At 46.6% G+C, this 26,927-nt stretch overlaps 2 protein-coding genes across 5 annotated transcripts in view; one reads left to right on the top strand and one right to left on the bottom strand.

The window, feature by feature from the left end:
- Window positions 1–23,620, top strand: part of creb3l1 (cAMP responsive element binding protein 3-like 1) — a 26,764-nt gene extending 3,144 nt beyond the window's left edge. Inside the window, exons 2-12 of one of the 2 annotated variants that reach the window (XM_076017342.1) lie at window positions 6,535–6,667; window positions 8,077–8,166; window positions 16,252–16,494; window positions 16,799–17,010; window positions 17,451–17,597; window positions 17,709–17,767; window positions 18,933–19,001; window positions 22,067–22,169; window positions 22,279–22,438; window positions 22,949–23,117; window positions 23,208–23,620. In XM_076017342.1, coding sequence (XP_075873457.1) covers window positions 6,535–6,667; window positions 8,077–8,166; window positions 16,252–16,494; window positions 16,799–17,010; window positions 17,451–17,597; window positions 17,709–17,767; window positions 18,933–19,001; window positions 22,067–22,169; window positions 22,279–22,438; window positions 22,949–23,117; window positions 23,208–23,244 — 1,422 coding nt within the window. In that variant the 3' untranslated portion in view covers window positions 23,245–23,620. Of the gene's footprint in view, window positions 1–6,534; window positions 6,668–8,076; window positions 8,167–16,251; window positions 16,495–16,795; window positions 17,011–17,450; window positions 17,598–17,708; window positions 17,768–18,932; window positions 19,002–22,066; window positions 22,170–22,278; window positions 22,439–22,948; window positions 23,118–23,207 lie in introns of both variants that reach the window. The other variant, XM_076017334.1, reaches the window with a different exon arrangement.
- Window positions 23,621–23,776: 156 nt separating this feature from the next.
- The window catches only part of harbi1 (harbinger transposase derived 1), an 8,087-nt gene continuing 4,936 nt past the window's right edge, over window positions 23,777–26,927 (bottom strand). For all 3 annotated transcript variants that reach the window (XM_076017368.1, XM_076017362.1, XM_076017354.1), the window contains 4 exons: window positions 26,774–26,861; window positions 26,483–26,690; window positions 26,228–26,403; window positions 23,777–25,359 (listed from right to left, as the gene is read on the bottom strand). In XM_076017368.1, the coding sequence (XP_075873483.1) occupies window positions 25,159–25,359; window positions 26,228–26,403; window positions 26,483–26,690; window positions 26,774–26,861 (673 nt within the window). In that variant the 3' untranslated portion in view covers window positions 23,777–25,158. The remainder of the gene's footprint in view (window positions 25,360–26,227; window positions 26,404–26,482; window positions 26,691–26,773; window positions 26,862–26,927) is intronic.

Raw genomic sequence — 26,927 nt, 5'->3', positions numbered from 1 at the left:
AACCACTTCTGAATCTAACCTTCCGTTTGTCACAATTAATTGAAAAGCACGAGACTGTAGGCTAGCGGGGATAGTGCTGCTAGCACCAGGAGCTCTTTCCTTCCTTCCCTCCTTCCAACCGTCTGTAACGTGAATATCTTGTTTGTTCCTAATTAGTTTATAAATATTTTGTTTCATTTCATTATTTCTTTTTAATCAATATAATCTCCATAGTTTTCTACTGTATTGTTGCTGTAACTATGCAAATTTCCCCAGTGTGGGATGAATAAAAGCTTCTTCTTCTTCTTCTTCTTCTTCTTCTTCTTCTTCTTCTTCTTCTTCTTCTTCTTCTCCCGTCCCGTCACTTTCATCTTTTCCCCTCCTTTGCTGTCTCTCTTTTCAAGCAGCGAAAAAAGAAAAGGGAAGAAAATAAAAACCTCTATTTTCAGCAGTGAGTCACCCAGGCAGTCTGCCTGCGGTTTGTCACCCCACCCCCCACCCCCACTTACACGGCCCTAAATAAAGTAGCTCAGTCGTAGGCTAGGCCCGCGCCACCGACGACACGGGAAAGGACGGCTAATTACCCGTGATGGCATGCCGAGACATTCCTCAGGTCTTGATACGACGAGGTGGGCTCTTTTTAAAAAAAAAAAAAAAAACATAGACAGGTTTTTTATTGTGACGTTCACACAAGTGAGAAGTGAGGAAGAAACCCGCGCAACTCCAGAGCTTTTGAGGCTCTGGCCACAGAGCGGAAAAGGGCTGGAATCGAGGCGTTGCATTGTGGGAGATGCAGTCCACAGTCTTTCGTTTTGGCTCTCTGGGCCGCAGTCCTATATAAAAATCGAAATCACGGATTAGATGACAAAAAAAAAAAACAACACAGCGACAATCTTAGCTGGACAAGATAAGAAGAACCGCAGGAAGGGCAGAGGGAAAAAAATAAAGTGAATCGGAAAGTGAATCATCCCGCCCGTTCGTCCGGGTGCCGTGTTCAGATCCGAAAATTAGCGGGGAGCGGCTGCAGAATCGCTTGACCTTAAAACCAAAAATCCAGGTTAGCCTTTCCCTCGACTTTCCACTGCCAGCACAGATAGAGCGCGATAGCGGCTTGAATAGCAGAGGGGAAGAAAAAAGCAGTGCAGTGTGAATGTAGAAAACACAACATTGAGCAAATAGAGGTTTTGGCAAAACAAATAAAGATTAAAAAGAGTTAATGACGACATTTAAATAGTCGTTTCCTCTAACAGCTGCAGGAGGTCGACTCTCCGATCAGTCTGTCACGCGGGAATTCATGCCAACCAACAATAAGTCAGTCGATTTGGGGAATCGATGTGGTTGAAGGAGTTGAAGAGCCACTGAATGGACGTCACTGATTGCTTTTTGTCAGCGCGGCACAGCAGCAAATGACAGGCCTTCTGTTCAGTTGTTGTTTGTTTTTGTCCGCTATCTCTGTAGAGCATGTAGTCCTGTTTCCATTGCAGTTTGTTTTCGCAAAATAAAAGCGATATTTCGAAAATACAAGTACAATATTGATTTGCCGGTGTTTCCACTGAATGATGTGAAGCGCATAAGCCGTAACTACATTACATCAGAATTACATTTGCTTTTGTTTGTTTACTTTTGTTTGCCATCAAGAATGGTTGCTATGTTTTTCTCTTTGATTACTTGTCAAGAATATTCTGTCTCCTCCTCTGTCCAAACATAATGCACCATTTTCACTTGAAGTGAAGTGAACGTCTGGCGATGTGTAAATGCGGGAAAAAAGTGCTTCCATGACACTTTTTCGATATACCTCTACATCGATACGTCTGAAAACACCTTTTAGCCATATTTGAGAGGTTTTTCGAAGTTTAGGTGTTTCCATTACCGTTTTTTTATTGCAATATTTAGGTTTTTGCGCAAAATAGGGGTAATGGAAACGCAGCGACTGCCGGCGTGGGGGCTAGCGGGTTATTTTTTTCACCCTCCCTGTTTCTCGTGGTATCGCGAGGAAAAACGCTGTCAGCGGGGAAGGCAGAAACAAAGAGAAGATGGACAATTCTGTGAAATAAGCCTCCGGAAAATTAGCAGAAGGCTAGCACAAGAGCGTGGCTACGCTGCTGAAGAACAGACAGCACTGCGACAGACATTTGTACATTTGAGTAAAAAGAAACATCAGGAGACGCCAAAACCTTTCTGCCGAGAGCCCCTGGACTCAAGGCTTCTGGAGGAGCACGAATGATTCACTTTTTGAAATGCTGCTTCTCCACGCCGACGCTGGTGAGTCATGGTGAAGGTTCCCTTGTCCCCCAATTTCTGAATTTCTGGACTGCCTGGCTGCTGCGCGTTAGCCTTAGATGCTAATCTTGCCATCCTATTTGTGCATGTTACAACTGTCAAAAAGCAAAGACACCTGGTACATCTATTTATATGGTAAATTTGATTAATTTGAATGAGAACCTTCCCTCCTTTTCTGACTTCTGTTTGGACGTTTTGGACATAAGAAACAACGAAAACGATGACAACAAAGAGTGTGTGTTGCGTGTCCTAGTTTGCGCATCACATCTTCTTCCCATCAGCGACGCACTGTCCTCCTGCCGTTAAACTCTATTGTAGTCTCTCCGGGTTTTCCTCCATTCAGACCCTGTACTCCAGTCCTTTAAAAAAGAAAAGAAAGGACACACCCGCCTCATTTGCATGGCACCGTCCGATTGGGCCCTTGGCTCAGCGTGCAAATGGAATGTGAGGAGAAGCGTGTGTGTGTGTGTGAGAGAGAGAGAAAGACATAGACGGAGGAGAAATACTACTCTTAGCGGTTTGCTGGGAACGATAGCAGGGTTCACTCCAGTCTCACTCGCGCGCGCACACACACACACACACACACACACACACACACACACTGTAAAGGTTGTTCGAGTGAAGCCAAACACAGGCAGAAACCGCTGCGGACACACGCCGCCACATGAAGCCAAATACAGTCGAGAACGTTGCCATTTGACTTCATCTGCGGCCGCCAGGCTTGGAGCATAATGACACGATGTTTTCAGGTCTCTCACAACTCTACGTTTTTTTGTTTTGCTAGACAATGCAAAGAGGGTTTTAAAAAAATCCGTTTTGACCACTTCGTTGTCATTTTCTTTCATCCGGAGAAGCCGGAGACGAAGGAAATTTAAAGGGAAGATTTTCACCTGCTGATATATCAGAGGGATTATTTGTCAATTGCCCGAAAGCTTTTCCATTTATCTGCTACAAAGCTGTAAAGTTCCAAAAATGTTTCTGGGCGAAATGCAAACCAGTCCTGGGAGTCTGCAGGACTAACGGCGATGTCACTGCATCAAAATGTTCTTATCAGTAAAAGAAAGGGAGTGAGTGGGGGAATCATTCCTGAGCAGTGGTGTGAGGCCTGATCGATCAGCCTCTTCGGTCCCCATTCGGTTTTGAATCACGAGTTCTCGATAATTCAGTGCGAGGCGACAAGATGGACGTCCCTCCTCCGCTGGAAGCCGCTCGGCTTCCTCGGCTCGGCTCCAGGCCCCTCAGACTCGATCACCAGCGCCGACCTCTCTTCTCGGTGTCCCGGGCGCAAGTATGCAATTGGTGCCGGGAGAATGCGACTGATTCTTGGCCACTGTGCAATGAAAGCGAGATGGATGAACTCTCTTTCAACCCGCGGCTTCACTTCACCTGAAGCAGCCTTTTTGAAACCAGATGAAATGATAATAAAGATTAAACGAGAGGGCCCGGACCAGAAGGTGGAAGAGATTGTGAGGCTCAACTCTTTTAATTAGGGGGGGCAGTTGCTCGTTTTAATTATCAACTGCTCGTCTTTCCCACCGTTTTTTTCCCTCCCCGTAATGACACACCGCTCAAGTGAGCTGTAAAATCTGTCAACACTCTCAGGTAATGAAAAGGCCGAACTTTTCCCGTCCCTGTCCACACCGACGGCAGCTGTTTCGCTCGCATCCGCGGCTTCCGATTACCCCGAGGGCGACGGCATTGGCGGCGAACGTAGACGGCAGTCGAGGAAGCGAACGCGTTAGAAGGGAACTGAGAGAACGTCGCTCTTGTCGCATCTCCAGTTTCCGCCCATTCTAAGTGTTTTCGGGAGAGCTTCTCCGAGATGGACTTGTCGCACAATCCTGAAGGAATTGCGGAAACATTCATCATCGTGAAGCCGTCCTCGGGCAGTTTAAACAGGCGAAAATGATGCCGGATGAGGATGAATTGCATCAGTGTTGGTGCAACAAAACCAGTTTAGTAAATATGAGCGGAATCAGAATCAGCTGATCAATGGGCTTCGGCCCCCAATGCATAACTATATGTAAAGCTTGCACCCCACACACGGAGCAGGGCTTGGTATATCTATCTTAATATCTATGCTATCAGTACTAAGTACTTCCTCACAGCTTCTCTCCAGGACTGTATAAGTAAACAACAGCATTGCGCCCCCTACCGGAGAAGAACTTACAACCCGACTTCGTTTTTCGCAAACATCTGCGTGTGATGGAGGGTCAATTTTGTTGCGCTGTTGACATTGTTAGGTTTTATAGTTTGCTATATTGTTGCTTTTTTGTTATTGTTGCTTGTGCTAGTCACTGTTTTCCTAAAAAAAAAAAAAAAACAGTGCAGTAAAGGGGAGATTTAAGTTTTTTTTATTCTGTTCAACCGTTTGGTATGCTAGTGAAATTAAAGTTAAAAGTTAAAAAGCTTAATTTACATAAAAACATGTTTCTTTGCCTCAAGTCTTTGCCCTGTAGCATTTACCATGATCACAATCAACCGAAAAAAAACGCAAAAAATCCCAAAATTACTCAACGATCATGACGTTCCAAGTAAAAAGTCTCATTATTAGCGATACTAGCCCTGTATTTACTTGGCATCGGATCAAAACCAAAATCCCCAGCGTCGCCCATCGCCGGGAGTTTGACCTCTGACAGCGACAAGGTCAAGTGTCGGGGGAAGACGATGGACGAGTGAACGGGACTAGCGGCCCAAAGCACAGCTAACTGGTGGGAGCGCTATCAGCAGGTCCAGGTGTCGCACGCAGAGTTAAAAATCAACCAAGATAGTGTTTCCCCTCCCCCCTCCGTCGAGGTCGAGGCCTCGCGGAACATTAACGGGGTCAAAGAAGCAATTTTAGGTCGGCGCTTTTGCCCACAAGGGAAACTTTTTTTTTTGTTCCTTCCCGTGTTTATTTGGAGTGCGCCAGTCTAAAAATGTGACCTATATTCCTCCCCACGGAACATTTAAACGGGCCGAGTCAGTCGGAGAGAGGGATGAGGGGGTTATTTTAAAGGACAACGCAATCCCTGTTAATGTCGCCGGGGCTCTCTGATGTGGTTGGCGCCTCTTTGTTGGTTCCTCGTGCGCATTTGAAAAAAAAGGCCCGCTGACGGAAACGGCAAGCGAGGGTTTTGTTTTTGTTTTATTATAAAGGGCAGAGCGGCGAAAGGAAAGATGAGCTTGGTCAGGTGTGAACGGCAACAGAGGGTGGGGGAGGGGGGGGATTCATTAGCGCGCAGGCTGCTTTTCCTCATTAAGCTGTCAAACCTTGACGAGGCGACGGAAACCGAAAGATAGACTGCAACTTGTTGCTCCCTGAAAGGCCCCGGACTGCGTCGATTCCTGGCGCTCCTCCGTGAGGCTTCCGAGATTCCCGAACATCGGCAGTTTTGCCGAGGAGGGGGTTGGGGTTTTGTGTGTCTGTTTACCCGCTGCGAGCGTGTTTTTACGAGACAGCTGCGGGTGTCCCACAATCTCACCAAACACACACACACACACACACTGATACACACACAATGCATGTGTTGCAAGTTGCACTTGGCGAACCTGCAAAACACCAAACGCTATTTCAGAGACCGCAGCCACTTTCAGGATCTACAGTATTGTTCCCGAGGACACTTTCAAAGACCCGAGCCTCATTTTTTTCCCCGATGCCCCCTAAAGAAAAGCTATGACTTGAGCCGCCGGATCTGCAACTGAACGAACAGATCTGCAAGTTCTGCAGCGTTCCGCGTCAACGCTTCTCTGTCGTTCCGTGTGCATTTTGTCTTTTTTTTGAGCAAGGCCGGGTAATGACTCATGAAAAAAAAACAAAAAAAACAAACAAAAGAGGACGACATCAGAGCAGTGTGCAACATATTCCGCCCGGGGTGAGTCATTCAGTGATCTGCTGTCTGACTTGTTCGAGGAGTCGGCGGAGCGGATCAGTGGTTCGACTGAATTTTCGCTAAAAGTGAGAAATCGGTAATTTGTGTGTTGTTGTTTTTTCCAGCATTGGCATGACGGCGATGACGCTCATGACGAAGCTGAGATAGAAACGTATCAGCAGCCACCCTGCAAACTAAATCTCCTTTTAATTTAATAGATATAAACGTTTTGTTTTAATAAAAGAGAAAAGTTTTGTGGGGTCCCTTAGAAAAATGCTGGTCAAAATTCCCGACGTTTCTCCATTAAATGTGCCTTTAAAACCCAAGAGTCACAATTTGAAAAGAAAAAAACAATGTTGCCGAGCCTCAGAAGTCCTGTTCCTGAAAAACAAATCCAGAAATTGGTATTTTGTGTCTTTTGCAGCCTTTCTCGGGAGACCAGATGGACGACTTCAGCAGCGAGCTGTTCAGCAGCTTCTTCGACGACCATCTACTAGAACGCCCCCTGCTGGCCGACAGAGTGTCATTCCTGCACATGGACATAGAGAGTAGCCCAGGTCAGCCACCCTTCCCTCTTCCCCCTTCCACTTCTCGTGCTTTTTTTGTCACGCAAGTGTTGACTTTGCGTCATTTCCTTTTTGTTTGCTTGGGTTTTTAAATGTGCCACAAATAGCCCATTGTGTATTGGCTTAGTGTACACGTTCGTTTAAAGGTTAAGTGTGTAATATTGGAAGATTTTGAAGAAGAAACAGCGACATCAAGAGGTTACATTTTTGATTGCAGCGTCTTTCACTCTCCCTGCCCCTCCCAAGCCAGTGAGCTAGCCAGTGAGCTACGTTTCCAATACCTGGACACCTCGCCCACTGTCTTCTTCATTGGTTTTTCAGACATCGCAAGCTTTAACGCTAAATGCAAAACTTATTTATATATAGATATAAATAATATATAAGCAAGAACCATTGGGTAGGTAGGAAAACTAAATGACTTGTAATTTATACTCTCAGTACTTATTGTACTGTGATGCGCCTTCTCCCGAGCTTGCCAGTGAGCTACGGTGGCCCGCGCACCCAAACCTGGATACCTGATGCACCTTCTTCTTTGTTGGTCTTTCAGACAATGCAAGAATTTATGCTAAATAATGTTTTTATTTTCTTTGATTTTTTCTTTTTAACTAAATACGAAAATACGAAATACGTATTTTCGTAATACGTAATACTAAATACGAAATGCAGTAACAGGCGGGCTGGATTGTCCACACCGGGCTTCCTTAGAAATATGGCGGTGCAAGACGGCATCAAGAGCCTTGCTATGTGTATATTCTTATGTTTAAATAAGAACCGTTCTAAGGGTAGCAAAACCAAATTACTTTGATTGTACTGTGATTATACACTTGTATATTAAGTTTTTTACCAATATAGCAATAATAAATAAAGCCAAATTTTACACACTGGAACTTTAACGTCCCCACGCATCGCACGACACCTGCAAGTTTCCAACATGGGATTCCTCTCTGACCTGAATAACGGTGAAATTTTATTCAATCAGTGCCGCCGCAGTCAGGAGGAATTACAGCAGCCGCTCCCTCCACTAATATTTCAATAAAGCCTTTTGCCAGTGTACCATTTCAAACCCTCGCAGCAGGTGGCTGGAGTCGGAGTCAGTGGCCTGGCCACCGCCATTTGGAAAGAAAAGAAATACAAAGAAAAACTTTCCGCGCTGACGCTGACATTTTGAAAGTCTTTCTCATTTACCCGGATACTGTTAATACCAGCAGCAAAAGCTCTTCCGACCTTATTATTTGGCAAATGTTAAAGAAAACATGCGCTGTTCTTTCAGAAAGCACTGCGACAAACAACAGTTTTTACTGCTTTTGCACAATGGGTCAGAAAAAAAAAGAAGCTAGTAAACAGTGCAATTCGGAAGCTTTTTTTTTTTTTTAACCCTCCCCACCCATCCCCCCACACAGATATTCAAGCGGAACACAGCTACTCATTGAGCGAAGGCGACTCCGCCCCCCAGAGTCCGGCACTGTCAATCAAAATGGACCAAGAGTCCGGTGGGTGTCTGCATCTGCTGTTTCCCGTCCATCTATTCTGTCTTTCAAATGTTTGTCCTCCAGTTGAAACTTGTGCGCGTCGTCTTCTATTTGTCTGCTTCCTCCTTATCACACCAGCCGTTCCCGGTTCCCTTTTTTTTTTCCACCCTCCCCCCCAACTCCCGTCTCCTGATATAACGTCGTCCTCAGTTCTGCTGTGATTGGCCGCCTCCGCAGTTACATAATCCGTTAGTAAATCAGCCGTATCTCTCCCGTCCTGCGTGCTGTCTGTCTTGGGATGGATACGTTTCCATTTCTCCTTTTCTGTTGTGCGTGAAAATTTTGCCACGAGATCCACGCTGGCGTTGTCGCGTATTTAAAAGAAGCAGGAAGTTATTTTACTTTGCAGTGAGAAACCTGGGAGATGCGGTTTGGATAAACAAACCTCCCAAAAACTACTTTAAAAAAAGGCTTGAATTTGATCTGGACCCTTCTATCTCCTGCTGTGGGTCAGTACTGCAACCAGACTCTAGGGGCACCATTCTAATATTTTGCCATTACTGTGCTGTAGCAACATGTGACACGCAGCCAGAGAGGATCATTTGATTACTTTTACTTAAAAGACCTTGCGGTGTTGAATTGCACAGGCTCCACCCCCTTCTCCGCGAATCAAACAGTATGCTGACGACTCTTTTAGAATTCTTCACCTTTCAATCAACTGCCGCCCGTTTGAGAAGCGGAAAGTTCTCCCCGTCTATCTGAGGTGGAAGTCGACCAAAGGCCATCCCGCTGCGTTGCGAGTCGCCCTCCTCGACCGCCGTCCCCACCGCGACCGTCTGTTCTCCGTTTGTCCCAGGGATCCTGCCGTCGGAGCAGCAGGATCCCGGTCGGAGCAGTTTTTCCTCCAGCTAAGCCCTGCCAACCTAACACACACACACGCGCGCACACACACACACACACACGCACACACATGCAGAGCGACAAGCATATGGTTTCGAGTCTGCAGCCTCAGCCCAAGCCAGCGGAAACTCTCCTTCTCTCTTCTCTCTCCCTCCTGTTTTCTTCTTCTTCTCTTTCTGTTACCTCAAAAAGCTTTCACCGCCTGCGCTGGTGCGACTATCGCACTGTCGCGCTGAGAAACAAAACACAAAACTACGCAAAAAAAAATGGAGCCTGTCAAAAGCTATTCCCAACTGGAATCTTTTTGTTTTTGGCAGCGAGCGATGGCTCGTTTTGCAACCTCAAAGAGGAACAAAAAACCACTGAAAACCGAAGGGTCTCCCTTGCTGCGCATGTCGAGTCCTCTCGTTCCGTACACATGCGCGTTTTTGCGGCAGCGGTGGAACGCGAGTAGTGCGGGGGGAAAAAAAGGGATCGAAAGGATCTTTTAAACCCCGTCAACCACGATGATATACACCTTCAATAAAACCAAAAGGGGCGAGACCGGCTTTGATATCTCGCTAGCTGGTGAATTTATATTCCCTCCACCCCCAACACTCCCCACACCACCTTCGCCCCCTCTGCCTGCTGCACTTGTTTAGCGGGCGTGCACGCCAAGACGACGCCCGCGCGTCGCTGCGCCTGTTATCACTTTCAGCTCTTTGACGCGATGCGGAACCGCGTCCAGTGTGTCTTCCCCCCCCCAAATGTAAGAAAAACATGCTTTTGAAATGGCAAAAAGAAAGGGTATTTTCAGGGAAAAATTGCAGAGTCAACAGTCGCACAAACGAGCGTCGGAGGAGATCATGCAATCATACATCTTTTAAATCCAGTGTTTATGAACTTTGGCAAAGGAAAAACAAAAAGCTTTAAAACCTCCGCTGACGCATCCAAACTTTATTGATATTCTACAAGAAGAACTGCAGAAAATACAACAAATAAAATGTCAACATCCTGCAGTGCAAAAGCCAGAGTGTGCCGTCCTTTTATTATCATATCCCCAAAATTGAGCCCGATAATTAGGAACATGTCATCGAATCACTGTGCCATAAAACAAACCCAAGGTCAAGACCAACGTCTGCAGCCAGTGTTGGAGAGATAAATCGCACGCGGGGCCTTGTTAAATACCCGTCTGAGCTCTCACTTAATTGTTTTTGATATTTCATTTTTTTTCTGTTGTTGCGGGTGGAAAACATGAATGCGCCGAGACATGCGTCACTGCCCCCGTGCTGCGGCTCGGGCGCGAGGAAGGATGGAAACGCGTCTGTTTTTCCCCTGACATACATGAAGATACTGCAGGTTTTTCACTCGTAGTACAGAACAAGCTGCTCCAACGCTGCTGCTGCTGCTGCTGCTGTCAGTGTTTTTAACACCGCTGCCGTCACACTGAGATCAAACACGCTCGCCACCTCTCCTCCATTTCTAAAAAGGCCTCTCGCAGGACCGCCGGGGTCCTCTGGTCATTAGCCACCAGAAAACACTCCCTTTTATTGGCCGCATCCGCCGCCAAGTAAGTAGTAAAAGAAAGAAATGTCTTTTCCTCATTGTTATTATTCGGGTGGAGAATCTTTGACGTTTGCCACTGCCACAGAAACATGTTCCAAAAAAAAGAGGCTCCCAGCGTTTAACTCTCAGCGTGGTACATGTACAACGCGGAGAGGTAGTTGCGCAGAGTCCCAGCGTTTGCTCGCGTAACTCAGAGGCCACATGGTTCACGAGCCACAGACAAGGAGCCGCTTTTAATTTGATGTGCTCCGCTTCATTCGTCCCTGATGGGATTGATGGGCTGGTTTTGATTAAGCAGGAATTCCTCCCTCGGAACGACATTAGCGTCAATTATGGGCATGCTTCTTTTGCTTTCGTGCATAATGGACCTTCAGCTGTAAAACCCGCGCGTGGCCTTGCACTACCATTAAGCGGCGGGATGGGACGACTTTATTGTCTGCCGCTTACGTTTTTAAAAGTCTGTGACTTCTATTCGTTTTTAAGTGAATAAATCAGTGCATCAGCTGCAGAAAATCTCAGTGTGGTCAGGAAGGAAATGACAGGATAGGATAGGATAGGATAGGCCAGGGCAAGATAGCACAGGATAGGTTAAGTTCCAATACACCACGATACAATGCGATACAATATGAAACCATACCATACAATATGATACAATACAATATGATACGTTGCAATGCAATACGATATGATACAATACAATGTGATACATTAAGATACAATATGATACAATGCGATACAGTATGATACGATACAATATGCTGCGATACAATAACACAATACGATATGATACATTACGATGCTGTATGCTATGGTATGACAGAGTATTATACAATACAATTAGTAAAATATGATTAGCTTTCCATGAACAGGCCAGAGCAGAGTCACTAAACGTGAACCTAGTGAACTGTACTTTGGCTCTACTAACAGCTTCTGGTATTCATTATGAAATGAAGGTGCTGCGGTGGTCTGGTGGTGGGGGGGGGGACTTCCGATCAAGTCCTTGTTTAACAAGACAGGCAGGGGGCTTAACGAGGCAGTGCGAGCTGCGGGACGGGCCTCATTAGGGGAGGCTGCTCAGGGTCTCGTTGGTTCGCACATGGCTGTGGAAAACCCACGGTAAGCTGACAGAAGCATCGCTAGTAGTCTGAACTAGTCAACATAGTCTGTATCATTTAAAACATAGGACAGGATAGAACAGAACAGGGAAGGGCATGATAGTATAGGAAAGGATAAGATAGGACACGATAGGGTGGGTTAGGGTAGCGTAGGACAGGATTACATAGGATACGATAGGATACAATTAAATAGATTAGGATTTGACAGGATAGGATAGGATTGGATAGAACAGGATTGGATTGGATATGATAGAATATGATAGGATAGAATAGATTAGGATTAGACAGGATAGGACAAGAGGGGACTTAAAAAAAAAGAAGCATACTTTTGAAAAAGACAACAGAGACTCAGTCCAGTCACCTCTCTGTTCTGATCCCTGACACGGTGACGGATGAGATGGACACTGACACAGGCACACTGCTCATAAAACTTGGGGGCATTTTACCAGCAAAGGGTTGCCAGGAAACCAGGGGGCAATTTTAAATGACGTTCACTCCCGGCATACAAACATATTCACGCGGACACACACACACACACACACACACACACACACACACACACCCTGGACACACACACCCTGGAACAGCTTCTTGTTAAACTGCTGTTGCACTACACACACGCACTTTCCGTGTGTGTGTGTGTTTGTGGTGTGTGTGTGTGTGTGTGTGTGTGTGTGTTTGTGCGGTAACAAACATCAAACAGCCCGGCCTTGTGTTTATTGCTTAGCCCAGAATGAAAAAAAGGCTTGACGGAACATTATAAATACTCATCGCTATTTAAAAGGCTCCACAAGAAAAAATATCCACTTCTGCTCAACTCACCAAAATATTATGAATGATTTTATTCATTCAGACTCACTTCGGTCTTTTATCGTGGTGATACAAGGGTTACAAAGTGATCCGCTATCTACTTAATCGGTCTAATTTAATATTATATATTATTATATTTTGAGCAGAGACTCGGAGAGATGGGAATTCTTTAACATGCTGCCTGTGCATGGGGCTGTCAGTCGTTCCAAGACACATCCATAAAAAAATCTCACCCAAATTAAGGTAAAGGCATTTAAAAGAAAATAACTTGCCGGGTTAGGAATCTGGTTTGTGCCCTTTCTGACATCACTGAGGGCTGGTTTCTAGCATGCAATCCCTGAGTAGCAGTGCAAGAAACAGAAGCGTACCTCTTTAAAGAGCATCGTGCACGTTCTTAAATGCACAGATTATTGAATTATTTTTTTTTTTTTTTTGCAGACAGTGACTTTTCTTTTGTTTGGTTTGTTGGAACATCTGTTCCCCCCCCCCCCCTCCTTAACACACAAACACACACACACCCCTTGTCTGTCTGCCTCGTTTCCACTCAGGGGCTGTCAGTCTTTCTCCAGCCACTCAGCTTTTATTTACACAAACTCCACAATACAAATTGCATTAAGTGGCCTTAAGGGGCTCCGCTTGGTGTCCTCTTTCCAAGTTGCAGTCGTCTAATGTCTCAATGTTTTCCCCACCTCTCCCCCTTTAAAACTTGTGAGAATCGGGGTCAAATCTCGGTTTTTCGTTTTAACTCGGCCAGAGTCCCTTCACGCGATGCGGAGTGACTCCCAGTTCCCAGCCAGCGGGTTATTCCAGGAGATTAAGGGCGGAGATTCTGCATCATCGTACCCACAAAGAGAACCGAGTGGCCAGAAGCGGCCCTGCAGCCCAACTGGCGTCCCCTAAAAATACTCTGTGCGGCTCCCAGACTAAACAGCGAGTAATAAACACTTGCGCACGCTTTAATACGTCTCGGATTTGCGCGTTGCCCAAAAAACCTTTCTCACCTCGCCCGCCGGCTCTACCGGATTACGAATACCCCCCCCCCCCCCCCCCCGCACGCGCGACAGACGGTGAGAGTGCCAGGTTTGAGGACCGCGATCTTTTATTTCGGGGGCCGACATCCACGCTCGCCCGGAGACAAATTATAAACCGCAGCTGCCAGAGCGATGCCATCCAGCCGTCGATAATGAGCGGCTTCGCGGAGGAAGCGGCTCCCGATGTTTTCTGGCAAGGCCCTTTGGAAGTGTGATTTATAAGCAGCCGGCTACTTCCCATCGGGGGAGACCTACAGCGAAGGCCCGCCGACGCACAGGACGGGGGGAGTCGGGTTCACTTGAGGAGCGTTGAGGTTTTCCAATTGGGCGCTCGCTGGATGCGGAACGGGGAGCTTCCTGCGCTCGGCAGCGGGGTTAGATGTGTGCCAGGGCAACACGATATTATTCTCTCCCACATAAGGGTTTCTTTTTCTGACTTTGGATTAAAAAAAGCGTTTTAAAAAAAACTGTAGGAAGTAAAAAGAAAAAAAAAAAAGTAGCAGCTATCCAGTTAGACAGGTTTTGTTGCATCCTACTAGCCAGAAGTAAGTGAGAAAGTAAGTAAATAAGTACTAGCCATTTTTTGTAGAATAGAATCAAACTAGCATCCAGCTAGCCAGAAGTAAGTAAGGCCTTGTTCAGACTGCCAGCCAAAATCCGATTTTTAGCCCAGATTGAAACCGGATGTCTCTTTTGTAGTCTGAACAGTCACAAACCACATGAAATCTGTTTTTTGCAAGACGGATTGAAACTACATTCGGGAGGTAGTTTCAGATAGCATTTGGACAGATTCGTCTCAGACCCTGTTTGCATTTGGTCATTTCAAGTGTTTTTCGTGTTCCGATCGGCAAAAATCACACGAATTTTCATTCGTGTGAAAAAATCCATATTTTCATCCGATCCCTCAGACCACCTCCTGGAGGTGGTTTCGTCGCTTCTCATAGCATTCCTCACAGGTGTGAAAACGGGCATGGGTATTGGCACGCATTAACGACTGCCTACTCAACTCGCCTCTCTCGTGTAAGCGGAAGTGCACCCCCTTCGTCACGCCCCTCCGCCCGGCGTCTGGTGCCGTCATTATAAAGTTACAAACAAGAAGCAAAACAAATCTTTTTTTTTGTTGGAGTCTCGCCAAGCACAAGGATGGATTTGCGAGGATGGTGTACACAGGAGACGCGCTGCCTTACAGCGATATGGTCAGAGGAATCGATACAACGGAAGCTAGACGACACGTATCGCAACCGGAGAATTTATGATGATACGGACGAGCTGCAGTAGAATTAAAACGAGTCACTTATACATGTTGATCCACTTTTGGGTTGCCCGAAACAGTGAGAATCGTCTTGATATAGTCCGCAGACAGGAAGTTGATTCTTATTCATTTTCAGGGAAAACGAGCCATGGTTTTTCACTTTACTGCCCCGAGTGGTTAAAAAAGAAATAGCACTCATCTCTTCGAGATGCGTTCTTCGTGATCCGATCCAATCCCCAAAAACAGTTGCAAGTGACCGAGTGTTAGCAGTGCCTCAGTGTGAACAGCTCCAAACAAACTGATCTGTGTGGAGATAGCTCCATTCAAGCCAAGCTCCAGGTTATGTATCGCAACCATGGCAACAAGGGCTGCTGTCGCAATTATATGACGTCACACACTACACGCGCTGGACGACGCCTGCGCTCCAACGTCGTTGCTACACCAACCTGTCAGATGGGTCAATAATGTGTCTGAACAGAGCCAGATCCCGTTTGGACACTTGCTAAAAACAGTGTGGACAGTCAGCCCTTAAAAAACAGATTTGAGAAGGAATCTGATTGGAATCAGATTTGCCTTACTTTTTTACGATTAAGTAAAAAAGTAGCATCCAACTATCCACCTAGCCAGATTTTTTAGAATCCTATTAGCCATAAGTAAGTAAGTGAGTGAGTGAGAAAGAAGAAAAATGGCATCCAACTAGCATCCAACCAGCCAGAAGTGAGAAGTAAGTAAGCAAAAAAAAAAAGTAGCATCCAACTAGCCAGATTTTGTAGAATCCAACTAACATCCAATTAGCCAGAAGTAAGACAGGAAAAAAGTAGCATCAAACTAGCCAGAATTTGTAGTATCCAACAAGCATCCAACCAACCAGAAGTAGCCCTGCCGGCTTGCTGGTCGGCCCCGACGGACGCATTTCCTCCGCGGCGGTGCGTCGCGACCGGCTCCGGGTCGGATTGGAAGGGCTTGTGGCCGAAGGTGGCTCCCGTCTCCGGCTGAGAGCTTTACAGCGCCCCTCTGCCCGCACCCATCGCCGCTCACTCGCCGTACATCTCTACTATTAATGAAAGAAGTCAGTAGAAAAAAAAAACGTAGCATTCGAATAGGCATATTTTGCAGCATCCAACTAACCAGAAGTAAGTACAATAAATATAGGAATTTGGGTTTTTTTTCAATATTTTTCTTTCCAGAAAACAGATTTTTTTTGTTGATTACTTTTTTGCGGTCAAGTCAAAAACAGTTCGGATTAGCTTCTGAAACTCGAAAGACCCGTCGACCCGGCCATTCCCATCGCCCTTTGTGCTCGTTTTCACAGCGCCAAGTGCTTGAGTGAGTGAGAACCAAGCGACACCATCTGTGGGATGATCTGCAATTATATTTTTCTCTCAGAGAGAGAGTTAAAAAAAAAATTTTTTAATCTTGTATTGACTTCCTGTTCTTTTTCTCCGCCCTCTAGAGTTCGAGTGGAACTTCAGACAGGACCTGTCCGCCATCCTTGTGAAACAGGAGGAGCCCGACGTGGGCCAGCGGCTAGACCCGCCCCTAGAGGGCCCACCCCTGGTGCTGAGCCCCGCCCCCCCACAGAGAGGCTCGCCGTGGCGGCACGCGGCAGGCGGCGGCAGCCAGGACGAGGCCATGACGCCGATCGCCATCAAGGATGAGCCGCGGGAGATGGGGCAATACCTCGGCCTGCCCGGTGGTGGGTGCACACACTCGCAACATAAGACCAGGCATTGGCAAACTAGGGCCTAGGGGCCCTATGCGGCCAGTGAAGCTTTTTAATCCGGCCCACCAAACTTGAAGAAGTTATATTAATAGTCAGTAAGTCATAAAATAGCTGTATTTCATCCTTTTTTTTTTCCAGTGTTTTAAGAGTCATTTCAATAAAGAGCTAAATCCTAGAAAATGTCAAACTTTAGAACCCGTTGTGGCCCCACCAGTCTTTTAACCTGTTTGAATAAATGAACAAAATAAAGGAGTCCAACATCCCCTCCATCCAGAAGACGCCCTCCAGCTCCCGCCCACCCCTCCCAGCAGTAACCACGGCGACAGCGACGGCTCCCTCCCCCCCTCCTCCCCGCACCTGCCCCTGCCGCCGTCTTCGCCTCAGCCCCAGCCGAGGCCGGGAGGACGCGGGTCCTCCTCCTCTTCCTCCTCCTCCTCCACCTCCTCCTCTTCGGCCATCTCCTCCTCGCCTCTCCTCACCGCGCCACATGTGAGTGCCAGTATCTGCACGAATGTTTGATTTGGCAAACCCCCCCCACGCCCTCCCCACCCTTCCAAATCAGTTATGTAAGACCCTCGGAGGCCTTTCGACGTGCAGTTTAGTTTAGTTTGGTTTAGTTTATTTGATCATATCTGTACATGCACAATCACTTTGATCGCAAAAGACTAGGCTAAAGCTATGAAGCGTATTGCTGCCAAACAACATTGGGAACGCATGGCGTGATTTTATAAATGAATAATTTACCTCCCCCAAAAAACAAAACAGAAAAACACACCAATTGTTGAAAATTAAGTTCAGGAGTAAATGATTTCTATCTTTGCAGATTATCTGCGCAGTGTTGAGATTCTAATGTAATTCACCTAACGACGTCATTCAAATGTGTTCCACTCGTGTCACTCCTGCTGCTGCTGCTGCTGCTGCTGCTGCAGAAGCTGCAGGGCTCGGGACCCCTGATGCTGACGGAGGAGGAGAAGAGGACCCTGGTGGCTGAGGGCTACCCCGTCCCCAACAAACTTCCTCTCACCAAGAGCGAAGAGAAGGCACTGAAGAGGGTCCGACGGAAGATCAAGAACAAGGTAGGCAGAGCGCCGAGACCCGTCGGCTCCGTCGGCTCCGTCGGATCAGACTAAAAACGAGGTCCGTCCGTCCCCCCCCCCCCTGTTTCCTGTGCCGTTTCCCCGAGCCAGATCTCAGCACAGGAGAGCCGCAGGAAGAAGAAGGAGTACGTGGAATGTCTGGAGAAGAAGTAAGTAAAAAAAAAAAAGCAACCTTTTCCAATACGCTTTTTTTTTCCCCTCATCACATCGGCTTAGAGCGGCGGCAGGCCGGAAGGGTCATTCGGGTTGGGCCGGTGCAAATCTGGGTGGGCTAAATTTGAAGGTGGCGAAGGCCGACGGGTCGGTCACGCTCACTTTTTATCAGCAGATTTCACTCGATGACGAATAAATCCACTTTTCCCTTTTGTCCTTCTGACCGACTCTGCTCCCCGGATGGGGTCCCTTTATGGGTCTAGCGGGGCTGTAATAAGGAGGACGGGATTACCTGGTGGGGGGGGGGGGGGAGAGAGCGGAGATGAGGAGATGGATGAGGTACGGCAGCGGTGGCGGGGGAGGGGAGTTTCATCTTACACAGCCATTGGCTAGTTTAGCGACCGATGGCTGTGTAGCTCCATAACTCTTCCCTGCTGTGTGACAGATTGCATTCTGGACATTTTTCCCTGAACTCATTGGCAAATAATGAACACAAAACCTTGCTTATCCCTGCATCTGCACAATTCGACTGTCTTTTGCACATCTGCTTTGGTTGTTTGTTGTCCATACACTGCCAGTCGAAAGTTTGGACACACGCGTTTCCTCTTTATCTTTACTACTTTCTACACTGTAGATACTGAATACATCAAATATATGAGCAAGATATGTGGATTAATGTGGTAAAAGGAAAAAAAGAAGACAAATGTGAAATGCCTAAGTATGTTATTTATTTTATATGAAGGGTGGCTATTCTAGATCATCTAAAAATATAAAACTTTGAGTTATTTCACACTTTTTTGTGGAAACCATATTACATCCATTCATAGTTTTGATGCCTTGAGTGACAATGTGAATAGTCATGAAAATGAAAGAAAAAACATTCAATCAGAAGTATGCGTACAAACTTTTGACTGGTAGTGTGGATTGATTTGACTGTTTTTATAACTATTGTATAGTTTATTTCCGTACTGTTTTTCAGTGCTGCAACAGTGTAGTTTCCCCAATGTGGGATCAATAAAGTACATCCATCTATCTATCTATCAAGTGATAATCTATCTAGCTGCAAATAAAGGATGGCAGAGGCTGATTTTGTTTTTTGCTTTTTTTAAGGGGGGGCGGTGTGTGATTTCTCCCGACTGACTGTTTTGTGTGTGTGCGCAGGGTGGATGGCTACACGTCGGAGAACGGCGACCTGTGGAGGAAGGTGGAGAACCTGGAGACGGCCAACAGGTGGGCAGCAGCCTCTCAATCTTGCGCGCGTGCGTGTGCTTGTGTGTCTGAATGTGCGTGTGCTTGTGTGCGTTCGTGCGGCCAGTTTGGATTGCTGCTCGGTGGGGGTGGAGGGGGAGGGAATTACAGGAGGGAAGGCAGGGCCGCGACTCACCCAGCTCTGTTTGTGCTCCTCTGTGATTATAACAATAACCCATGTGCTATTACTGCCTGAGCGGGGGGGTACGTGGGTGTGGAGAGGAGGGGGGAGGTGGGAGTCAGTCTGTCTGTCTGTGTGTGTGTGTGTGTGTGTGTGTGTGTGTGTGTGTGTGTGTGTGTCTGTGGCGGCCCCAGCCTGTTATTAAAGCTGCACCCTAACAGCAGCTTTCATCATATAAAAAAAAAAGGCAACCGCATCAACTACCATCCCCCCCCCGCCACCCCCACCCTCTCCTCTTCTTCCCACAACACAAACACACACACTCACACACAAACACACACACTGAAGAACATTTTGAATCACCCCATGGGGAGTTTGTTGGGGGGAGACAATGACTGGCCGAAAGAAAAAGAAAGAAAACATGAGTCAGCGTGATTCCTCCAGTCGCACGGAATATCCACTCAGGAGCTCCACAGCGGCTGAAGATTCTGCGTTGGGAGAGTCTCCACTGGGTTCTGGAGGACGACGCAGAGATTACATCCCGGTGGGGGCGGGGGGAGGGGAGAGGAGTGCGGGGGGGGGGGGGGTTTGCCGAGGCCTCTTCTTTCATCGGTCTGCGTTCGGCCAGCGAGCGAAGCCACGTGCGCCAATTTTGCGCGGCGGCGCCACAGCCAAACCTCGCAACCTGGTACCTCTCATCTGCTCAAAACTGCTTCTTATGTTTGAGATGAAATAATAGATTTGATATATATATATATGTATATATTTATACACTTCCAGTGAGACGTTTGGACAAACCTTCTCATGCAATGGTTTTTCTTTCTACGTTCTGGATGCACACTGAAGACATCAAATATATGATCAATATGTATGAAATTATGTAGCAAAGAAAACATTGTTAAATAACTGAATGTTTTATATGAAGGGCGGCTATTTTGAAGAAATTGAAATATGAAATGTTTCCGAGTTATGTCACACTTTTTTTGTTGACCACATACCATGTATGTTTTGTTCACTCATTGTTTTGATCCCTTAAGTGAGAATCTATGTAAATAGTCATAGAAATGAAAGAAAAATTGTAAACTGAGAAGGTGTACCCAACATTTTGACTGGTACGCAATCACAGCCATTTAACCCAACAGGCTTAGGCTCATGGTTTCTGAACTTTGTGTCGCTTTAACATCTCAGAAAAATATCGAGTTCCACCATATTTCCGAGAAATCGAGCCTGTCCGGCACGTCCACGTGACTCCATATCGGACCAAACCCCCCCCCCCCCCCCTCCCGTTGCGCAAACATCCACCACTTTTCCTTTTTTTTCTCCCCCTCCCAAAGATCCTCACATGCCTTTGCAACCAGGAGTCGAAAATAAAAAGGGCCAGAGACTCAATGCTGAATTTCAAACCCCCCACCCCCACCCCCCGTTTTGAATTTTTCCATTCTTTGTGTGCCGAATTATTTTACTCACACAGGCTCAGGCCCGGTCCGGGTCCGATGCGAGACGCAGTGATCTCTGGGGAGAAGCGTGTATTTAAGGCAGCAGTAAATCACTGTGGTTTCACATCAAAAAAAGAAAAAAGCCAGTCTGACTGGTCAGTATCAACCGGTGTGAGTTTATCTGGGCTGGCAGCTGACAGTGTGTGTGTGTGTGTGTGTGTGTGTGTGCGTGTGTGTATGATGCGCAGCGCTGTTGTTGGAAACTTGAAGAAGAAAGAAATGGACAAAGTGATTCACGCGCCTTTGGTGTCAGCACCATCACAACTGACCCGTTTGGTTTGCTCTACTGTCTAGAGCAAACTTGTAGACTGGTGGAGCCGCAATGGGTTCTAAAATTTGACAGAGGGGGCCTATAAATATGCATGAGGGATATGTCGAAAACATGTCATGTAGCTTTAATGTCAATTGAAAATGAACTAAAACAAAGTTACAACAAAATCAGTGTCTTCTTCCCACGGTGTTCAGCTCTTTATTGAAATGACTCTGAAAACAATGAAAAAAATGGATGTAATTCACCTATTTTATGACTTACTGACTATTAATATCATTTCTTCGAGTTGGGCGGGCCGGATTGAAAAAGCTTAACGGGCTGAACATGGCCCCCCGGGCCGTAGTTTACCCATGTCTGGTCGAACTGATTCAAACGAGTGGCTCAGCCGAGGCCGCAGCTTGCTCTCTGTCTCCACCCGGTGGCCGGCAACGGGGTTACTACACCCGCAGGCGGCTCATACCATCAGAACCCTGCTCTCCAGATCCCAACCGAGTCATCTCTCGCAATGCGCGACTCCCATGCGGAAACATTCCGACCTCAACTTTAACTGTCGCACAACTTTTGGAGACTTAACGTGAAATTGAGAGACAAATGAAAGAAGTGAAGTGAAGTGTGTCAAGTGAAGTGAAGAAGAAGCTTCTAATCCAGGCATGGGCAAACTACGGCCCAGGGGCCATATGCGGCCCGTTAAGCTTTTTAATGTGGCCTGCCGATACTTGAAGAAATTATATTAATAGTAAGTAAGTAAGTAAGGCCCTGCGATGAACTGGCGACTTGTCCAGGGTGTCACCCTGCCTTTGCCCGATGACAGCTGGGATAGGCTCCAGCAGACCCCCGTGACCCTGAGCTCAGGAAGAAGCGGGTAAGGAAAATGAACGAATGTAAGTGAGTAATAAAATAGCTGTGTTTCATCAATTTTTTTCAGTGTTTTAAGAGTCATTTCAATTAAGAGCTTAACAACGTGGGGCTTCAAAGACACTGATTTCCTTGTAACTTTGCTTCAGTTCATTCTCGTTTTCGCTGTTTCTGTGACAATGACAGTAAATGTGAATCTTTCGACTGACATGAAGGCAACATGTTCTCTACACATCCCATGAGATATTTTTTCCTCCTATGAGGTGGGTCACCAAAACACTTCGTACTTGCGCTCCCGCTCCAGGTCGCTGCTGCAGCAGTTGCAGAAGCTGCAGGCACTGATTTCCGGGAAGGTGGTCCCCCGCTCTTGCAAGATGGCCTCCACCCAGACAGGGACGTGCCTCATGGTGGGTGTCGCCGCTGTTGATAGATGTCACTTGTGGTTGATGTCAGAGCAACAACTACAGAGGGTGTATTTACTCGCAGAAAGTGAAATAATTCTGATTTGTTTTGCAGATGATGGCCCTGTGTTTTGTCCTGGTGTTGGGTTCCTTCTCCCCCTGCTTCTCCCCTCTGTCCCTCCTCAGCGACTCACCCTCGTCGTCGTCGTCCTCACCCTCCTCTCAGCCTTCCTCCTCCCCTCTGCCGTCGGCGGACCTCTACGCCACCACTCAGGGTAGGGTGACGCTGTTTGCATTTACCCTTAAAACCCACTAACCATGATAAAAAACTTTTTTTTTTTTGTAAACTTTGCTTTCGCCCCTAGTGTCATTTTGTGGTCATTACAACCCCAGTAATCATTCATTTATTTACTTTTTTGTGTAATTTGTGAATCTAATTTTGGACCAAGTTTAATAGTGGTAGAGGAAACTTGAAAGGCCTATTTGACTAAAATCAGGGTAGTTATTCATGATTTTCAATGTTTTTCAGACTTCCAAATTTAGAAAAAGCAAAAAGCTGATTTTTATTGTACACACACAATATGTTTGATAGTTTTCTGGAAAAGCTGAGCCTAAATTGAAGAGTTATTTCCCTGTTTGAAGCAATAAAAGTGCTCAAAATTTCTCCTTCTTCTTTACAATAGTAAACACAGCAAAAATCCAAAACACGCAAACATCAGCTTAATGTCGGGGGATAGTTCCGACATTTTATCGTCAGTCACTGAAAATGTGCGCTTGTGCCGCAGTCCGCTCGCGCAGCCTCCTCTTCTTCGATGAGGGCTCCCCGTTGGAGGAGAGCCTGGCGCCGTCCGAGGGGGAGCGGCTACAGGCCCCAAGCCACAGCCACATCCAGATGAGCCGCTACACGGCGGACGCCCACAGCAACCGCTCCGCCGGGACCAAGGCGGACAGCAGGTCAGAGGCCGAAAATAAGAAATAAAGAAGACTGCGCTACCTCGTTCCCACCGCCGCCGTCCTAACCCTCCGCTCGTCTCTTCTCCCCAGAGAACCAACGGCCGACGGAGCCTCAGAGGTCTTCTGACTGCAAAACTCCTCCTCGGAACACACCTCCGCCACCGCCTCCATCAGTCCTTCATCATCGTCGTCCCAGCCGCAACTCCACCCCAACTCCACACCCTCTATGGACTCGGTTTCAAAGGGAGCAACTCGCTAGAAGTTACCATTCCACACCTTCCAATGCAAGTTAACGCACTAAAGAGCCACATATAATTTATTGAAAAAGTTATTTTGATACTCGTAGCGCCCATTGGGAAACAGTAGCAGCAAGATTTATTTGAAATATCTGATTTAAAGATCCAGAAACATTGAGAGGGTGGAGCGGATTTCACTTTAAGAGGCCTTTTAAAAGTTTGTAGCTGTATTTCTACACGGATCACTGAAAAATCAAGCGGAGACGCTTCCGGGCCTTTTCTGGTTTGGTTGCAGTATTGCTTTTTAACCACTAGATGTCACTAAAACCCATGAACCATTTGTCAGACTTCAGACTTCAAAGCTTTCCAATCAAGCTCTTCGTCCCAAATCACGTAGCTCTTTGAAAAATTAACACTGTGCTATTTTTTTTTTGTTAAAGTGCCTTTTGTTTACTTCTAAACACGACCAATCAGGATCAAGGACCATTTTGAGCTCGCCTCTGCGAGCATGAACCTAAAATCTGCTTCTTTCAAATGGCTGAAACTTTCACACCAAAGTGACCAGAGGTTGAAACAGAGAAAAGTATTTCTATGGAACTTAAAAAAACTATAATAAAATCGCATATGTAATATATTCGCAGCATTGAAAAAATAGCATATTCAATTTATGCAACCAAAAAAAAAAATCAAGACAGAACTTTTTAAAATTAGTTTTTTTTTCTAAATAATGCTTATAAAAAAATGAAAAAAAACATTGTATAATATATTCAGAGCATCAAAAATAGCATATTGATATATGCCAAAAAAAGGAGTTTATGTTGTATTTTTGTTAATGTTTTAAGTGCTTTATGTATGTGTGTGTATGTGTGTGTGTGCGCACGTGAGTCACAAACCTGATCCGTGTGTGTCGTCGAACTGTAACGGTGTTGTTTTACTGCTGTCGCACGAAAACCATTTCCAAAGCCGGCGCAATCAAATATTTCGTACAAATATTTTTCTCGACGTGGACATCTGGAAACCAGAAAGTAAACATCAGAAAATTTTCTCCACTCCAAAAGAAATAAACACACAAAAAACACAAATGCAACTCTTCAAACCTTCAATCAAGTGGCTCGCGCGACAGCAGTGTGTGTTGTATTTATTCCTGCGTGTAGAAAGTGTGTATATATTGATGAAGCCAGTCACGGCGACTGATACGTTCCAGGAAGTACAACAACACTTTGCCAAAAACAAGTCATTTTTTAAATTCACTTTCAAACTAAAAGCATACTTTTTTTCCTTTATCAAAAAAAACATCATCACATGACCCAGGTCCTGTCATTCAGTCTCAGCGCACCAGTGTACATAAACAACCCAATGTGCAGTTGTTGTTGTAAATAAGGGCCTCGTTTTGTATTGTGACACACAATCCGAGACTTAAACCTGTGGAATTGTGGGGAAAAGGGCACATGAATGATGGGGTATGGGTTTTTTTTCTTTTATTTTTTTAAATAAAGAGGGAAGGGCAGATTCTTCCCCCTCCCCCACTTGTAAAGAAACCTCGACGACGTCGTGGCCGCTCACAGTTCGGACAAAAAAAACCCAAAAAAAACAGAAATATCGATCAGAATCAAGCACTTCCTGCCGAGTTGTTCCGAAAGGTGCGGCGGCACCGGCGTCGTCCCGGGGTTTGATTGTATAGCACCTTGCATGTCTCTCCATATCCAACTATGTTATCGTAGCGTAGTCCGTAGAGTAGAAACCAGCAAAATATTAAAAAACTGCATCAGCAACTCTGCCTCCGTCCACTTTGTCCGGGTGCCAAATCAGCTGAAGTGCTTGAGGATGAGCTCCGCCCGCTGCTCCTCCGCCCGCTGGTCCCGCTCCTCGGGCCGCTGCCGCACGCCGTCGGGCAGCTCCGGGGGGTCGGTCCTCTCCAGGGTCCAGGCGTCCAGGCCCGACTGCAGGGAGGCGTTGTGGAGGACGCAGCAGGCCAGCAGGATGGCCGAGCTCCTCTCGGGGGAATACTGCACAGAGGAGAGAGCGACACTGCGGCACTGGCGGCGCGACAGGGGCCGGATTTCCTTTTGGTTTTGTTATCGCACAAAAAAAAAAAATCGCACGTGGTGGGATCGGCTGCGACTGCCGCTTTGCGTTTGGAGGTTCATTGTAATGTGATCATGTTTGTAGATATTTTACTCCCCTCTTGATGGTCTCTCAGATTTTTTCCTTCCAACATGATAGTTTTTGTTTACACTACTTCCTTATTGCTATTTCTAATCATGTACGAAAGTATTTCTCATTTTAAAGATAGTTTGTTCTGTTTCTGTTTTTTGTCCGCACGATAGGTTTCTTTGAAAATTTCCACAAATTTTGGCTGCCGGGACATTTGCAGCTGCGTTTCCATCATGCCTAGAGTTGTGCAAAACCTAAACAATGCAACAAAAACAACAACCTGGCAATGAAAAAACCTAAACTTTGAAAAACCTCTTAAATATGGCTAAAAGGTTTTGATGCTCTCATGAGGTGGTTTTTCAGACCATATCCATATAGAGGTGTATGGTATATGTTTTGACGGAGGAGGAGACAGAATATTTTTGACAAGTGATCAAAGAGAAAAATATAACCATTCTTGACAGCAAACACATTAAACTAACAAAAGCAAATGTAATTCTCGTCAAATCTCGCGGGACGAGATAATTCTTACGAATTACGGCTAATGCACTTCACACCATTCTATGGAAACGCCTGCAAACCGCAACTGTACTTTGTCCAAATTTTTAAAAATCTCGCTTTTATTTTGCGATAAACTGTGACCGAACTACTGTCGCAGCTGCTGTCGCTCATTCTTCCCTTTATATTGGAAAAGAAAGCGGCAGAGGCGGAGCAGCTCACCTGCAGGTAACCTTTGGCGCCATCCAAACACCTGAACCTGGTCTGGATGGCTCTGAAGGTCCTGTCCACGATCTCATGCGTGGCCTCGTGGGCCATGTTGTACTGGAGCTCGGCGGAGGACCGGGGCTCGTCCACCGGGGTCATCAGCCACTTCCTCAGTGGGTAGCGACAGTCCCCTGCAGGAGAAGTTGAACCAGGTTGACACAGGAACAGCTCACTTCCTCTTCCACTTTGTTTTTGGCACCTCAGCCTCACCCAGCAGCCAGCCCTCCTCCACCTCCTGCAGCTGCTGGTAGAGGGCCGACCTCTCCAGGATCTCCGTGTCCTTGAGCCCGCCGGGCCAGTGCGTCTCGGCGCTGAGCAGCAGGCCTCGGGAGTTGCACACCAGCTGGCAGCCGATAGAGTGGTAGCCCTTCTTGTTCAGGTACGAGTAGTCCTCGCTGTTGGGGGATTTGATGGTGACCTGGAGGCGGTGAGGGCGAGAGGCGCGTTAAGGTTAGCGCTGTCGGCAGGCAGGAGGCGCCGACGTGTCGTCAAACGACGGACCTGAACGCAGTCCAGCACCCCCAGCACTGAGGGGAAGCCTGCCACCGCCTGGAACTCCTGGAAAGACTCCTCCCTGCTGGACGCATCTCTGATTGGACAGGAAAAATGAAAAGAATCAGCTGGAAATGTACGGCAAAGCAACTGAGGCAAAATC

This window comes from Nelusetta ayraudi, unplaced genomic scaffold (assembly GCF_046127955.1).
Source record: "Nelusetta ayraudi isolate G7.1 ecotype Tasmania unplaced genomic scaffold, CSIRO-AGI_Nayr_v1 ptg000006l, whole genome shotgun sequence".
In the NCBI taxonomy this organism is placed as follows: domain Eukaryota; kingdom Metazoa; phylum Chordata; class Actinopteri; order Tetraodontiformes; family Monacanthidae; genus Nelusetta; species Nelusetta ayraudi.
The sequence above is the reverse complement of the archived record's forward strand: the minus strand, read 5'-3'. Positions and strand labels throughout refer to the sequence as shown.